The sequence below is a fragment of the Lemur catta genome, chromosome 2 (genome assembly GCF_020740605.2).
Source record: "Lemur catta isolate mLemCat1 chromosome 2, mLemCat1.pri, whole genome shotgun sequence".
In the NCBI taxonomy this organism is placed as follows: Eukaryota; Metazoa; Chordata; class Mammalia; order Primates; family Lemuridae; genus Lemur; species Lemur catta.
The window spans coordinates 24,049,393-24,064,676 of record NC_059129.1 but is presented as its reverse complement, the minus strand read 5'-3'; the positions used below and the strand labels follow the sequence as shown (position 1 = coordinate 24,064,676).

General features: G+C 57.6%; 2 protein-coding genes across 3 annotated transcripts in view; one reads left to right on the top strand and one right to left on the bottom strand.

Annotated features, from left to right (window-relative positions):
• BAIAP2L1 (BAR/IMD domain containing adaptor protein 2 like 1) overlaps positions 1–4,570 on the top strand; it is an 86,787-nt gene extending 82,217 nt beyond the window's left edge. For both annotated transcript variants that reach the window (XM_045541323.1, XM_045541324.1), the window contains 2 exons: positions 2,360–2,397; positions 2,846–4,570. In XM_045541323.1, coding sequence (XP_045397279.1) covers positions 2,360–2,397; positions 2,846–2,921 — 114 coding nt within the window. In that variant the 3' untranslated portion in view covers positions 2,922–4,570. The remainder of the gene's footprint in view (positions 1–2,359; positions 2,398–2,845) is intronic.
• A 121-nt stretch (positions 4,571–4,691) lies between these two features.
• BRI3 (brain protein I3) lies at positions 4,692–13,249 on the bottom strand. Its single transcript, XM_045541326.1, has 3 exons — positions 13,008–13,249; positions 12,508–12,610; positions 4,692–5,082 (listed from the first exon to the last, which is right to left on the bottom strand). Exons 1-3 carry the CDS (start codon positions 13,147–13,149, stop codon positions 4,950–4,952), a joined length of 378 nt encoding a protein of 125 aa, XP_045397282.1. The 5' UTR covers positions 13,150–13,249; the 3' UTR covers positions 4,692–4,949.
• Between the last annotated feature and the right edge of the window lie 2,035 nt (positions 13,250–15,284).

The window sequence follows — 15,284 nt, the reverse complement described above, 5'->3', positions numbered from 1 at the left end:
GGCCAATGTCTATAAGAGTTTTTCCCACATTTTCTTCTAGAATTCTGATAGTTTCACACCTAAGGTGTAAGTCTGTTATCCACCGTGATTTGATTTTTGTGAGAGGTGAAAGGTGTGTCCTGTTTCAGTCTCCTACATGTGTCTATCCAGTTTTCCCAGCACCATTTATTGAATAAGGATTCTTTTCCCCAGAGTATGTTTTTGTCTGCTTTGTCAAAGATTAGATGGCTGTATGAGGATGGTTTTATATCTGGATTCTCGATTCTCTTCCACTGGTCTGTGTCCCTGTTCGTGTGCTGTCCTGTACCTTTTTTAAGTAAACTTTTTATTAAAGAATCCACATACAGCAAAGTGCACAAGGAATTTTCAACACGTGATTCCATATAACCAGGAGCAGATCAAAACACAGAATATTCCCAGCCCCCAGGAGACCACCGGGCCGGATTCCCCGAGCTCTGGTGCTGAGATGGCCACCTGGGGTGACCCCTGGGGACAGCCGTGCAGCCGTGTGAGATGGCTCCTGTGCCATGTCCCACTGTCTGGATAGAAGCCACCTATCGTTCTCCTGTTGATGGATATCTGGGTGTTTCCAGTCTGGCCGTGGTGGCAGGGCTACCCAGAGTGTCCCCACAGCGCCTGCCTGTTCCTATTGGGAGTGGGATGGCTGGGCCCGGGCTGTGCTCAAGGGCGGGGGGACGCTGAGTAGCTTCAGGTCGCCGTCTAAAGAGTCATTTTGCCCTTGTTCCTCATGACAGAAGTGGTGTTGCTCCTTCCAAGGATTCACTGTGGTGGTTTCTCTCAGGCATGGCAGGCCGAGCCGCGGGTGCCGCAGCTCACTGAGACGTGGCCAAGCTCCTTCCAAAGTCCGGTCGGGCCCAGAGGCACCCTGCACAAGCGGTGGGGGTTTTGCTTGTGGGAGGTTGGGGCGACTCCAGGTGGAGAAGGAGGGTGGTTTCCAGTGAGAGGAGGCAGCAGAGGGCAGAGCGGAGGCTGCTGGCATGAAGTGTGTCAGCCTGGCCGCGCTGCACTTCCTCCTGACCTCTGGCCGCAGGCCAGGGCCCTGGCTCTGGGTGTGCTGCTCTAGGCGGGTTCTTAATGCCAGCATTTTGAGCACACAGCAACAGGCATCCTGGTGTATCTTAAAAATACTAAATGAGCCCTTGATCCTCACATATGAGAGCTATGCCAGAGATGACTTATCCTGAGGCCTGCTGAGGAAGCTCAGAGTGCCCTGTAGGAAGAAATCGCTTTTCAGCCATTTAAAGCCCTCCTGGGACGTGCTGAGCAGGGCAGTCGCTTTGTGCTTCGGTGACGAGGCGCCGTGACTCAGGCCCAGCTGCCTCAGACTGCGCAGGCCAAGGGGGTCTGGGAGGGGCCGGACAGGCCCAAGGCCACAGCCCCCGTGCCCCCAGCCCACCTTCTTTCTTGACAGTCTGCACATCCAGGGTGCTGCAGAGGCCGTCCCACAGGAGGCCTGGCGGGGCCTGCACCTCCAGTAACGGCCTTGGCCCTCCGGGCTGGCAGCCAGAAAGGTCTGCATGCCCCCGAGCCCAGTGGGAGCCCTGGGATGCTCTGGGGATGTCAGGACAGTGTGGCCACTGGCTGGTCAGACAGCGTTATACTGCCCTCTCCTGGGTGGCCGTCTGACCTAGCTCCATGCGCTTGGGCCGCGATTGCTTAGAACGCCAGGGAAGGTTTTTAAAGCCTGCAAGCTGTTTGGACTGAGGGAGAGAAGGTACACACCCGGCCTCAGCCAGCACTGGGAGGCAGCATGCCGGAAGGAGGTGGTCCCCCCAAAACCAAGCCCTGTGGCTGCCTTCACCCCAAGTCCCTGAGGTGGACGCCCAGGTGGGGCTTGACAAACCCGTCAGGTACCTGCAGAACTCAGGTGCTTCCTGAACGCAGACGGTGTTTGCACTTGGTGGATTACATCTTCTCTTTTCCTCTCTTTAACTTCATGTGGGATCCCTGGCTCCAGCAGTGAGCACTGGCCCCAAAAACCAACAAGGCTTTGTTTTTACTCATTCTTCCAAGTCAATTTAGACAGATACCTAGATGGTCTCAAATGAATCGAGATGACCAGGCAATTTTATACATACATAGCTTTAATTTTTTTTTTAAACTTTTTAGAGACAGGGTCGTGCTGTGTTGCCCAGGCTGGTCTCAAACTCCTGGCCTCAAGCGATACCAGCACTTCAGCCTCCCAAGTCATGGGATTATAAGCATGAGCCACGATGCCCAGCTATATATGCGTAGCTTTAAACAGTTACCCCTATGCTTTAGATGTGTTTACCTCCAGGCCTTATTTAAAGTGTCCCAATTCCACGAGCCCTCCCTAAACTTCCCCTCTTTCTCACAGAATGATGCCAATGGGACTGCAAAGCCGCCCTTCCTCAGGTACGTGACTTCCTGGTGAAGCTCTTCAGAGTGGGGCTGCCCTCCCTGCTGGATGAGTGGCCTGGAGCACCCCCTAGAGGGGTCTTCAGGGCCCAGCCCAGGTGGCTAATCCTGAGGAAGCAGACTGTGGCCACGTGCTTGAGACCACCCTGGGAGTAGGGCCTGGAGGGACAGCCCCAGCCTGCCCCAGAGTAGCTCTCACACGACCCCTCCCCAACATGGGACTGAAGAGGTGTGGGCTTTCCTCTCAATGTCTAAAACTCTGGACTGTCCTGTAACGAGTGGCATGGAGGGAATGAGCTAGAGTGAAACTCACGTTCAGAACACACAGCCGGGGTTTACACCCGGTATAACCTTAACGACTAAGAACGGTGAATATTAGCACTTCTAAAATCAAATTCTTGTCTTAGAGCAGTATTTCTGCAGAGATTTTTTTTCTGCCCCACAGTGGAGAAAACCCCTTTGCTACTGTGAAACTCCGACCGACAGTGACCAACGACCGATCAGCACCCATCATTCGATGAGAAGACGGCCAAGGATTCTTCTGGTTCCTTTCATGTTAAGTTCTCACTTGCAAATGATATGTGTACATTGTTTGATGTGTGCTGCGACTCCCAAAGCTTCACCAGAGGGTGCCTGATTTTAAATGTATTCTCCTTGAGCAAATCAATACATTTTCTCAATTTAATATAGTTGGGTTTACACATTTTTCTGTCTTTAAGATAAATGAATAATAGTTTAGTGACCAACTCAAACATTTAAAATATTTTCTTCCTGTTCAAGAAACAATTTAGTTCCAGTCCTTACTGTACCCTTTATTAGCCTACAAATTTTTTTCTTAACAGCCAGAATAAGGGATAGTCTGTGCTTTCACGACTGGCTTTCTGCACCGGGATGCGAATGAGACCGGTTTGACTTTATAAAGCATGTGCTCTTAAGTAGCATTATGATGTTTATCTGAAGGAACCATTGTATAAGTTTGCATCTTAGCATGCAAATCATAATTTTAAGCAATATAAATTATGAAAATATATAATTTTTTAACTTAATTTTAAACTTGTTTAATCAAATGTAGAGCTGCACAAGATGGAGAAATTCCTACCCCTTCCCCGATTTTGACAGAGCTGTAGTGTGCTGAGACATCTGCCTGCCCTTATCACAGCCGTATTAAGCATTTATGAAATAATCTCCAAGAACTACTGAACTTGGTACTGAGGCGTTACCGACCGGATTTGCTGCAGGCCAGGTGGTGCCACACGCTGGCCAGGCACACGGGAATCATGCAAGTCTGAAGCCTCCATGTGTGGGCGCCCCAGGGCTGTCACAAGGCTAGCTGACCAAAGCTGCATCCATCACTAATTCACTAGGAAACTTCCTGGGGTCCCAACTTTTCCATGTTTCAATCAGGTACTGACTCGAAAAAGGGTGCTTATAAAGCCAGGGTGACCTTTGGTGGCTGGAGGCTGGGGGTCGGTCTTTCAACCCAGGAGCTGTTACACGCCCAGAACCTGGGCCTCTGGTATGGCCCCAGGCCTCTGCCCTGGCTGCCAGTGGAGTCGAGGCTAAAATTCAACCCCGGGCCACTCACGCTGTTTGCTGGGAATGCTGGAACGGTTGCTTATCATAGCTCCTTTGGTCTCACCATAAATGTACCATCTTATCTGCCTGAAACTGGTCCCAGTCAAATGCAGGTAAACCAGTGTATGTGGGTAGCACTTCAGGCTTCTTCCAGCTGAGTCAAGCAGCGTCACAGTCTGCCTCTCCCAGGAAGACAAACCAGGTGATCCTGTGAAGGGCTGCTGGCACAGGACCGTGTTAACACCCACCACCAGGTCTGGTCACGCAGGTGCCTGCGGCCAGAAAGAACTCAGCCCACGCAGGGCTGGAGGAAGACCCCGCACACGCAGCGGCGGGGCGGGGAGTACACCCTGGCCTAGAGCTCCACTTTTGGGGATTTTTCTTGCCTTGTTAGAGGTAGAACAGGGCCTAGGATTATTTATTAGATGTCATCCGCCGGCCCCCCTGGCTCACCCAGCCCCGGGGTGCACCTCACAGACCAGAGCCCCAGGGTTGCTCACCTGCTCCTGCGGGAGGGAAGGCTGACCTTGTCTTCGGCACATGCTCTGTAAATGCCAAGGTATTATGTTTAATTTTAATAAAAATTTGAAAACGAGCACATTTTCTTGAGCTCTAACTGTAATTGCCTGTTGAGAAATACAACATGATGGAGGCTGGCCACGGCACATTGGTCTTTAGGCGGTGGGGTGCAAACACAGAACATGCAGAACCAGGTAAACAATGGTATGAATCTCATTTATTGAAAACATTATTTCTTCCTTTCTCAAATTGAAGACTGCAGACAATAAACGCAGTGCTTCACTGAGTTGTCAGGAACCTCGGAGCAGCAGCGCTGCCTTCCACAGGGCACGCGCCACCTCTATCCCGCCTGCTTTACAAAACAGTCCCGAAGCTTAATCAAATAAAACTATTGTACACGACATTTACATTAGAAAAAGACATCTGGGTGTAGGAAAGCCGGCGTGTTGTTCCCTTTAACTAAAGGTCGCTCCACAGTTGGGGCATCTTCGCTTCCTCAAGGCGAAACAGCAGATGAACCCGAAGGGAAACAAGATGATGGCCAAGAAGATGCCCAGGAAGGTGAAGCCGTCCTCCAGCACCCCGACCCTGCGAGAGCGAGACAGGGCAGCGGGTTAGGCCTGGGCCCCAACCCATGGCCTGTTCATGGAGGGAAGGGCCACCAGCCCTTAGTCACTACAAATAACATACAGAGAAAAAAGGGGAAAAGAAAACTCTGTTGAAAGGCAAGATCCGTCAGCTGCCACACATTTTCCTCTCTCTAAAGTAAAGGAACAATCCATCAAGTCTTACATCTCTGACGACAGGACCCAAAAGAACAAGTTTAGGGATTGTTTTCAATGTTGCAAAGTTTTAGATTTTTCTGTCCCCTAGGGGAAAATACCAGAAAAGGTGATATAATAAGGTCTGGGGTTTTGTTTAGTTTCTGTTGTTTCGTTGGTGGTTGGGGGTGGTAGTTAGTGAACAACTAGAATCAGCCATGTCCACACGCTGTCGAGAAGGCCACTTGAGCAATGTTATCTCAAAGCTGCTTCCTCCAGAAAGTTCAGTTTATGTTCACCTTCAACATACATAACAGAGTCTAAGACCTTCCCCAAATCCCTTGCCGATGAGCACAGGTTCGGTGACCTGAAGTCATTGGATTCAAGGGACATTTTCAGAGACCCCCAAAGGTGGGAAGCCAGATGCCATGTGCTCAGCTCAGCAGGCTATTTCTGGAAAGTTCAAGCTTCACTCCTACCGGACAGGCTTGAACAAACTCCTCCCCAGGCCTCAGCACTGGGGTGGGGGCAAATGAGGGGCAAGAAACAAAACGGAGAGGACATCTCCAGGAGGCAGCAGGAGCTGGTCCAGAGGGGACGAGGGGAGGCTGAGTGGAGCCGGCAGGCAGGGGCACGATCAACACAGGCGCTCAGTGAGCCCCCAGAGGACCCCATCCCGTGCCCCCGCCCCAGCACCCACCCCTGCCACACGCCCGTCGTCCTAAGTGCTGCTGGCCACCCTTTATGCCCACAACAGCCTGGACACAACTGCAGCTCCCTCCGCGCCCTTGTGTGGGGAGGAAGTGCACAGCCTACCAAAGACCAAGCAAGAAGGACAGTGACACACCAAACACCGAGGGCTTCCCCAAACCCACATCGCCACAGTGGCAGCTGCTGCCAACACCTCGCTGGGCAAGGCTGCAGCCTGAGCCCGCAGCCTTGAGGAGCACCACAGGCCGCTCCTGCCCAGAAATCAGACCCACACCCCTCCTGGCTTCTCTGGGGATCGTGGAAAAAATAAATTGCAATGTTCTGAAGTCTGGCTTTCAATTACTTAAAGAAAAAGTCTAACTCGATGCCCGCCTGCCTCCCTCCAACCCATGCAGGGCGGAGCTGCCTTAAACCTCTAACATGGCCAGGAGTCCAGCAGCATTGCCCAGGGAGCTTGTACTTAGACACTAGTCCCCTGACATGGGCAGGTTCCATCCAAGCCAACTCCCCTACCGTGATAAGCTCTGCAGGAAAGAAGAGGGGGATTCTTTGGTCAAACAATTTTGGGAAACTTCGTCCCCCTCCTGAAGAGTTGCTATGTACACTGGTTCATGAAGGCTCTGAGAAGTCCTGCAGTCCTTTGCTGAGCCACGTTCCCAAGCTCGCTGCAACAGACTGGACTGTGGGGCACACAGGGAAGCCCTGCTCTAAGGGAACAGTGATCCGGCAAAGTGTCCCCTTCCTAACCAGCACAAGGTCGTCAGGCCACCACCCTGCAGTTGCCCCTGCAGGACGCCTCCACCCTGCTGTGCCCAGCCCAGCATGCCCTGCCTCAGCTTCAGGGCCTGCCCTGCCCAGGGCGCAGGCTGCCAGGAGACCCAGCTGAGAGCACAGCCGAGACCACGCTGCCCAAGTGGGAAGTGGGGGAGCCTCAGGAAGGCCTTGAGCCACCAGCTGTCCTCGCACACAGATGGCCATGACAGGATGCCCTGGGCTGAGAACTTGCAGGGCAGCTGGAGGGAGGCCAGGTGGCCTTAGACCATTCTTGGGCTTCACCTTCCTGTTCCTTTCTGGCATCTGCACCAGTGTTCTACCTATAGCTGAAAATCCCCAGAAATACACCAGTTTGTATTTCTGGTTAGAAAATGTCCCATGAGAAAGCGGAGGGCAAAGTGAACCAGCTGAGGAAACGTTCCAGAGGAGAAGCCTGCCCTGTGCAGGGGCCCCCAGTGTCCCTCCATCCTGCCTCGAAACCAGGGGCCTCCGGGAACCAACACAGCCCAAGGACAGGGACTACATGAGTGCCTGCCCAGGCTGCCCCCTCGGGACAGAGCTGGTGAGAGGCAGAGCTGGGAGCAGAGCCCACCTGCCGCGCAAAGGCTCAGGAGACGCCCAGAAGGCCGGGTCAGGTGACCTGGAAGGGCCCTGCCAGAGACGTCTGGGTGCCACGGGGCAGGGGTAGGGCTTCCCTGGTGTAGCCCGCAGAACCTGTCTCATCTGCAGGGTGCTGCTGTCCTCTGGGGTCAAGCATCCAAGGCAGCAGCACCCCTTCCTCGTTCCTCCTTAATTTTCCTTCCAGACCACAAACGCTTCTCCACTGTTGAAGCTGGAGGAAGCCCAAGAAGGCTGGTCACTCTCTGGGTGCTCCCTGCCACATGGCCAGGGCCCGACACTGCCTGGGCAGAGACCCTGAGCTGCAGACAGCCCAGCCTCCCGGGTCCCACTGCCTCATTCTCTTCGCCCCAGAGCAGCTCTGAGAACTCAGAAAGACAAGCAGAGCGATGGGCACAGTCAGCTGGGCTGGCCCCCCGCCTCCAGGCGCTAGGCTAGACAGGCTCCCAACCTCAGCCTTCAAGCCTTTTCTGTCTGGAGCAACGCTGCCTCTAGCCAGAGCAGAGCTGGTGGGTCACCCCCTGCTGAGCCCCCAGTCGCAGCCCTGGGTCTGATGCCCTCCCCAGCAGCTTCCCCTGACCCCTGCCGAGGGCCACCTGCACGCCACTCAAAAAGAGGGCCAAGGCCACCAGGTCGCTGGGAAAAGCAAGAACGTTTCCCTGCAGTGAGGCCCGCGAGCCAGGGGCATCCCGTCTCCCCACCAGGCTCAGGCACCTGCCAGCAACATAAGTCTGCGATCCAAGAGCATCCTCGGCCCCGAGAACCACCTGACCCTGAGTACTCTGAACGGGCTTCACAAAGCCCAAGGAAGAGAGGAGAGACCTGCCCCATCAGCTCTGGATTCAGAAAGCTTCAGGCCTGACCCCCTCTCAATTCCAAATGCCAAAAGGCTCTGAAAGCAGCACTTTCTGTCAGTTTGTAGCAAACTCACCTGACAGCAACATGTGACCTGAGCTGATGTGTGGCTATTTATAGTCTTAATTTAACCTGCTGGATGTGAATATTCATGTCTTGCTCCAGAAATAATGTCTTAACCACGGTGTTGCCCCAGACCTCAAACAGAGTGTTGACATAATTTAGTTTTTTAAAACCCAACTTCTTCTAAATCAAGGAACACAATCCAGCCTCCAGGCCAGTCCTGATCTGACAAAGCCCACAAGCTGCAGAGCGGCCCCATGCCCTGGCACCCGCTGAAGGGGGGACCCTGCCTGGGAACAGCTGTACGCAGCCTCACCTTCTCCCCCCTCCAGCTCCTCCATCCACGGCTCAGACCTGCGAGTCCCTCCCTTGTTCTTGTGCAAGAGGCCATGGTGGGGGAGGGGCGGAAGCTGGCAAAATTAGGGAACTAATGTGTTAACCCTGACTCTAGCTCTGCAGTCAAAGTGGCCACTCACCCCGCTGACGCACGCCCAGAGCCGGGCCCTGGGACAGTGCAGGTCCAGCCACACCAGGCTCCACCCCACAGTGACAGAGGAGGCTGGGAAGGGAGTGAGCTCTGAGCTGCCCGGGTACCCAGAAAAGAATGGTCCCCAAAGCACTGTCCTCACTGAGGTGCCACACAGGCCTGAGGCCAGGGCCTTGTCCAGGGCCACACGGCTGGGAGTGGCGTGGCTGGGATCTGAGTCCAGACGGGCGCCCCAGCCATGGGCACCGCTGCTCTGGGACAGGACCCCACCCAGCAGGCCTCGGCCCTCCCTCTGAGGCAGCCCCCCAGGGCCATCGGTGCCACACAGGGCTGGCCCAGGGCGACCCGCAGCCTGCCTCCCCTCTCATCCCCAATTAATCATTTCTCCTGAGCCCAGGGTGGCATCAGACACCATCCAGCTCCAGAAGCAACCCCCAGACCACCCCTCACCGGAAAGACAAGCCTCCTCCGGACAAGGGACAACAGAGAGCTTCCTCTGAGGGCTGCAGGCCCAAAGCCAAGGCTCAGAGCAGGGGTGAGATGGCCCCAAGGCAGCCCCAACCAGCCTTTGGCTGTCCCAGGGTCTCCACTCCAAAAAGGACCCCCATGGAGGCAGGGGAGCTGCCTCATTTAGGGACAGTTCACTAGGACCTCTGAGGGCTGGGGTAGCCTCAGGCCTCCCCAGAGGGCCTGGCCAGGGCAGGTGCCCGGTGGCCCTCCCAGAGACTCGGCCCTTCCCAACCCCTGCCAGTGCCACCCCCACCTGCAGCCAGGGGGCCAGGGAAGCAGCACAGGCCTGCTGAGGCTCAGTGCGGATCCCCCCAGGCTCGGCCTGGGCCCCAGGTCTAGGCACCCTGCCCAGCCAGCACCTTGGGCCAGGACTGTCTCAGGACAGCGCGAGCCCAGGGGGCCATGGATATGGGCAGGGTCCATCCGAGCCAACTCCCCCACCGACGTCCCCAACCAAGGCTGAGCTCTGGCTTCCCAGTCACAGGTGGCATGAGAGAGTAACCCTCCACCAGCCACCATCACCAGAAGCCCAGGGCTCTGTCACAGGCTCCCTCCTCTTGAGAGCCCTCCATAGACTCCACCGTGTCATCCTGAGCACCCCACAGCCCTTGGCAGCCGGCCTCTGCCCCCCAACTCTTCATACTGACACCGGGTACCTCTGGGCAGCCTCTGCCCTTAACACCTGTTGCTTTTAACTTTCTTCTGGTTCCAAGGCCCCCCTCTTGCCTGGACTTCCTACCCCTCTGGTCACCCCCAAAACTAAGCACCTGATGACAACCAGCGAGTATTCACGGGGAACCCGGCAGGCCAGGCCCTGCACTCGCTGCTCACTCCGCCGTGGACCTCAGCCGCCCAGGCTGCCTTCTCCACGTGGAGGACTGCCCCCCACCCCCCCAGTGCTGCCATCTCGTCCTGCACCTGGGGTGGCCCACACCGGGGAGGGGTGACTGGCCTCACTCAGCAGGAGAGGACCCAGCCTCAGAGAAGCCCAGAATCTGGGTGTGCGCCCCAACTGGCCAATGCAGCGCCCTGGGCAGAGCTGCCATGAAATGAGGAAGGGGGGCTCTTCTGTGGGGCAGAAAACAACGCTTTCTCGTAAACGGCTAAAAACGGAAGATGGAGTCACGCTGCTTGAGGGAAGGCTCAGACAGGATGGCAAAGTGACAAGCGACACAGGCCTCTTATGCCAAGCCTTGCTCAAAGAGAATAACAGACGTGTGACTTGGGCAAATTCCTGCCAAGCCACCAGGGAGTGAAGGGGACAGAGCCTGGCGGGCTCATCTGAGAAGGGAGGAAGTGAGGTCACGTGAGCAGTATCCTGTCTTCCAGCCCCAAGACACCAGAGCATGGCCAGACTTGATTGTGTCCAGAGAAACATCTGTACTCCCCCCAGAGAAGTGGCCTGGGGACCACGGCCCCCACCCCGGCGGCAGCAAAACCTCCTGTTCCCCTGCCCAACACTGGTGCTAAGGCACAGAGAGGCCTCGGGGAGCCAGGGCTGCTCTCCAGCAGCCAGGGCCCCATGAGGGCACTGCGGGCAGAGGGCAGGGACACCACAAGGGCAGGGCCAGAGGGCTGGGAAGGCCCCTCACTGCCTGCCATCCCCCCCCACCCCCGGATCACAGGGTGCTCTCTCTGGTCCTAACTTAAAGGACTGAGGACCTCCCAAACTTGTGTAGCCTCTCCCTGCCTGCCGCCACTACCCAGGGACAGAGAGGACAGGATGGCGACCCAAGCATGAAAAGAAAAGCCTCAGCCCCAGCCCGCCCCAGGCCCCAAACTCTCCCAGAAAAGCAGAGCCCGGCCTGACCCTGTGCCAGGTTCCGCATGACTGGGGAGCAGACCTGGTTAGCCGAAGCCACTGGCCTCCCAAGTGACACAATTCCCAACCCAGGGAAAAAGGGAGTGCTGGAGAAAATGCCCCCTGCCCCAACAGCAACTGCCACCACGGCCTGGAAGCTGTGGTCTTCTAGCCCCCAAGCTCAGGGACTCTCATTGACACCATGTCCCACATGGGGAAACAGGCCCATTGGTCGGTCCCTGTAGCTCCTCAGGCAGGCCAGGCACCACAATGGGGACACAGCGAACACAGAAAACGTAGGCTGACACCCCTGTTCCTCTGACCCCACAGTGCAGCTCCTGGAGAGAGCTGCATCCCTGCCCACCCCTGCCCCTCAAAGGCCCTCGTTTCCGCTGGGCACTGCCCAGCTGCATCAGAACAGACGCCCCGTTTGGGTTTGCCATGGGGTCCCCAGGAAGGCACGTAGCCTCCAGGGCTCCCCCAGCCACAGCCCTCTTCACCAGGCACCAGGGCAGCTCTGGGGTCCTGGCCTCTTGCCCTTCCTGGGCAGTTGCCCCATGGCTCTGAAATCACTAACTTCCCTATGACTCTACTCTGGGCCTCAGTTATACTTCAGAAATTACAGTCCAAACCAGAGTTTCTTAATTCCATCTCAGAGGCTCCAACTTCCTCCTCCCAAACACAGTCTGAAAATCCTGTCCCTGCCAACTCCACCCTCACTTTCTAAACAATCAGAGCACCCCCATCTGCCAAGGGCAGGGACCCACATCTGCAAACGGCAGGAACCAAGTCTTATCTGAATTGGAATCCTCAAGACATACACAAAACCAGCATCTAGCTGCACCCTGGAAGCCCTATAAGAACAGTCATCAGAAAGTTTCTGTAGGCTCCAGTTTGAGGATACGAAAACATCACTCCTCCTGCCTGGAACAAAGAACCATGGGGCTTCCGTCCTGGTCCAGCTCCTGGCGAGGAGTTTCGGCCTTACTTTGGATAGAGAAGCCCTTACAGCTGTCGCTTCCTCAGCTCCTTAAACACACAGGCCATCCCACTCAGGTCTCTCCTGCCGGGAAACGAAACCTTGCACCACCTTGAAGAATCAATTGCGGGGTAAATTTGTGGAAATTGGAAAAAGAAAAAGAAATCTGATTCCTTACAGGTCCCAGAACAAGGGAGGAAGGCAGAGTGGACTGTTAACATTTCTACATCCCACTCACTTGGGGTGCAATGCCCCAAAATGCAGTCAACTCCCCGGGAAAGGGAACCCACCCCTTCTGCCCCACAAAATGTGTTCAGAGCCAAGGGTGACCAGCAGCATGTCCACCTCTTCCACGTCCAGACGGTCCCAGTCCCCCTAGCAGCGCTGCCCCTGTGAGGCCGAGGTGCGTGCGCTCTCGGCGGCTCCCAGGGCCAGCCCCCGGCTGCAGACTCACCTGCAGACAGGACAGCCTCCGACCACGACGATGGAGTTGGCAGGGTAGCGAGTGACAGCCCGACTGTGGATGTTGTAGACCCTGGGGTGGTGGGTGGGTAGCCCTGCGGGCGGGAAGGCACAAGAGGAGCAGGGAGTGAGACAGGACTGTGAGGACGACTTCTCCTGCCCCCCCCACCCTGGTCCCTTCCCCAACCAGGACAGCGCTGTCTGCACTAAGCTCCTGCCACGGCTGTGCTGGGCGCTAATGTGGCAACGGCGCCTCGTAACACAAAGTTCACCCAGAGCAAGGGTGCGGCCCTCCCCGGCCGGGCACAAAACCCGCCGGAGCCGGCCCCGGGCAGCGAGGGTCCCCAGGCCGGCCCCGGGCTCGGCGGGCTCCAGACGGGCCGCTCGCGGGCGGGCCCAGGCCGGCCTCCCCGCCCGGCCCCAGCCCCGCGTCCCCGCCCCTCGGAGCCGACGGCGGGACAACGGGCCCCGGGCGGCGGCGGTCGGGCCCACCTGTGACGAGGTAGGGGTAGGGCGGCGGCGGGGGCGCGGTGGGGATGGCGCCGTAGCCGTGCGGGCCGCACGCGTAGTCGCCCTGGCCGGCCTCCAGGCTGTAGGCGGGCGGCCGCTCCTGCAGCAGGGGCTTGTGGTCCATGGCGGCCCGGCCGCGCCCGCCGCTCCGGCCCGGCTCGGCTCGCTCGGCCCGGCGGGGACGCGGCGGCGGGAGGCGGCGCACCGGCGGCTCGGGCCCCTCTGAGGCGGCGCCGGGCGGGGCGGGCGGGCACGCGCCGCGGTCTCCCCCGCCCTCCCCCGCCAGTCACAAGACCCGGGTCACGTGGGAGGCTCGCGGCGGGGGGGGCGGGGCTGGCGGGGCGTCTTAAAGGGGCCGCGCCCTCCCGCAGCCTCCCGGTTGTCCCTGCTCGGCCTCCGCGGCCCTCGGGCCTCCCGGGGCGGGGAGACCCCCAACCCCGTGGCGGCCCCGAGGCGCCCCCTAGGGTCGTGCCCTTTAGGGCCAGCGGATCCCCCGACCTCCGAAGGCGCAGACCCCCGTCCGGCCGGGCTCCAGGGCCGGAACCCACCCAGGGCCGGGGGCCTGGGCGGGGTGAGGCGGGAGGCCGGGCCGCAGGTGGAGCCCAGGCGCCCCCGGGGCCTGCTCAGCGGCAGCGCGTTCCCTCCGTTTTCTCTTTTGACGAATTAGGTAATTTACAGGGGTTGTGGCCACTGATTACAAATAACTCCCCCGTTTGGGCCAAAACCCTCAATAGTGGGCACCTGCTGCATGTCCTCGGGGCCCTGACGCCGCAGCAGCTCTGCCAGGGGCTGATCGCTCTGGGCCAAGCCTGCACCTGGCCCGGGTGGTGTCCGGCCGGTGCTTAGCGGGGTCGCCAATCAAACCCCTGAAAGATTGGGAAGCTTAGGATCCCCTCCATGCGCAGCGCCCCTGCACCTTTCCAGAAAACAGCAACGTCTCTGACCTGCATTTTGATCCAGCTGCTCTCAGGCCTCGCCTTATTTTAATGAGAGAACATCACATTTCTTTACAAGTTGAGCTCTTCCAAGCCCCTTCCCGTGTACACTGTCCCTCCTACTAGTCCCCGGCCGCACACCACCTCCCCACCTTGCACACTAGTAAGAGCAGCAGCAGCAGCAGCCTGGCCCGTTGCCCTTTCCTGTCAGACCCAACACAAGTTGACAGATTTGCCTTCCTCACAGGCCCACGTTTCCTGATTAACCTCACAAAATCCATAGCGTCTGTTACTTCTCTTCCAATAATTATTTTTCCCCCAGCAGCGCCCCTTGTTTGGAACTCCAAGTTGGTGAATGTTCAGGTGTGGCTTTGGGATGTCCCCGTGTGGCTTGACCAGTGCTGCTTTCAGACACAAAGCCAGTGCCAGCCCTTCATTCATGCAGCCCACGGAGGATGGCCCTGCTATCCCAGGCTCCACGTGCCAGCCCTGGGGGGACAAAGATGATGATGACAGGGACGCAGAAGGAGCAGCCAGGTGGAGTGCTGGGGTTAAGGGGCCACACAGGGTGGTGGTGAGCCTGGGCACTCGGAGAGTTCCTTGATCACAGCCTGGCTTGGAGGCCAGTGGTGAGTGGGACCCAAGGACCAGGGCATTCCAGGCAGAGCAAACTGCAATCCCAAAGAGTGGACGGCAGCTGGCTATATGCCAGGACTTGTCACTTGGTGTGTCACTTGGTGTAACCGGAGCCCTGGAAGGGTCTCCAGGAGGCAAAGGTGGGGCTGGCCAGGGGAGGCGGGGCCGACATTGGAGCCAGGATGGCACCTGTCTCAACTTACTGCGGAACTGCACAGGGTGTGAGCAGGGGGCTGTGCGCATCTGATTTGCACAGTAGAAAATGTCTTTGGCAGCAGCGTGTGGGACAGATGGGAGGGAGTGGATCAGGGAGGGGACAAGAGGAAAGGAAGGTGTGAGAGAGGGTAAGAGCCCTTGAGACTTGGCACCTCCTGGTGGATGGGGAGATAAGGAGCTGGAAGGCTCAAGACCGCAGGTTTCAGGCTCAGGTGATGCAGATAGTGGTGCCAGCACCTGGCCATGGAGCGGGAGAAGCCGCCCTGAGGGAAAGGACTAGGCGGTTGAGTTTGCACACGTGGACTCGAGCTGCGTGCATATCCCAAAGGGACACCTGACAAAAGTAGGGGGAGCACCCATGAAAGTGTTCCCTGAAGCCTCATCCTCCTACTGAAAGGTCTGAGACCCTCCAGGTGGCTGGAAGCTGCTCCGCCTGCCTGGATGCAGCTGGGACCAGAACTGAGGGCATCCT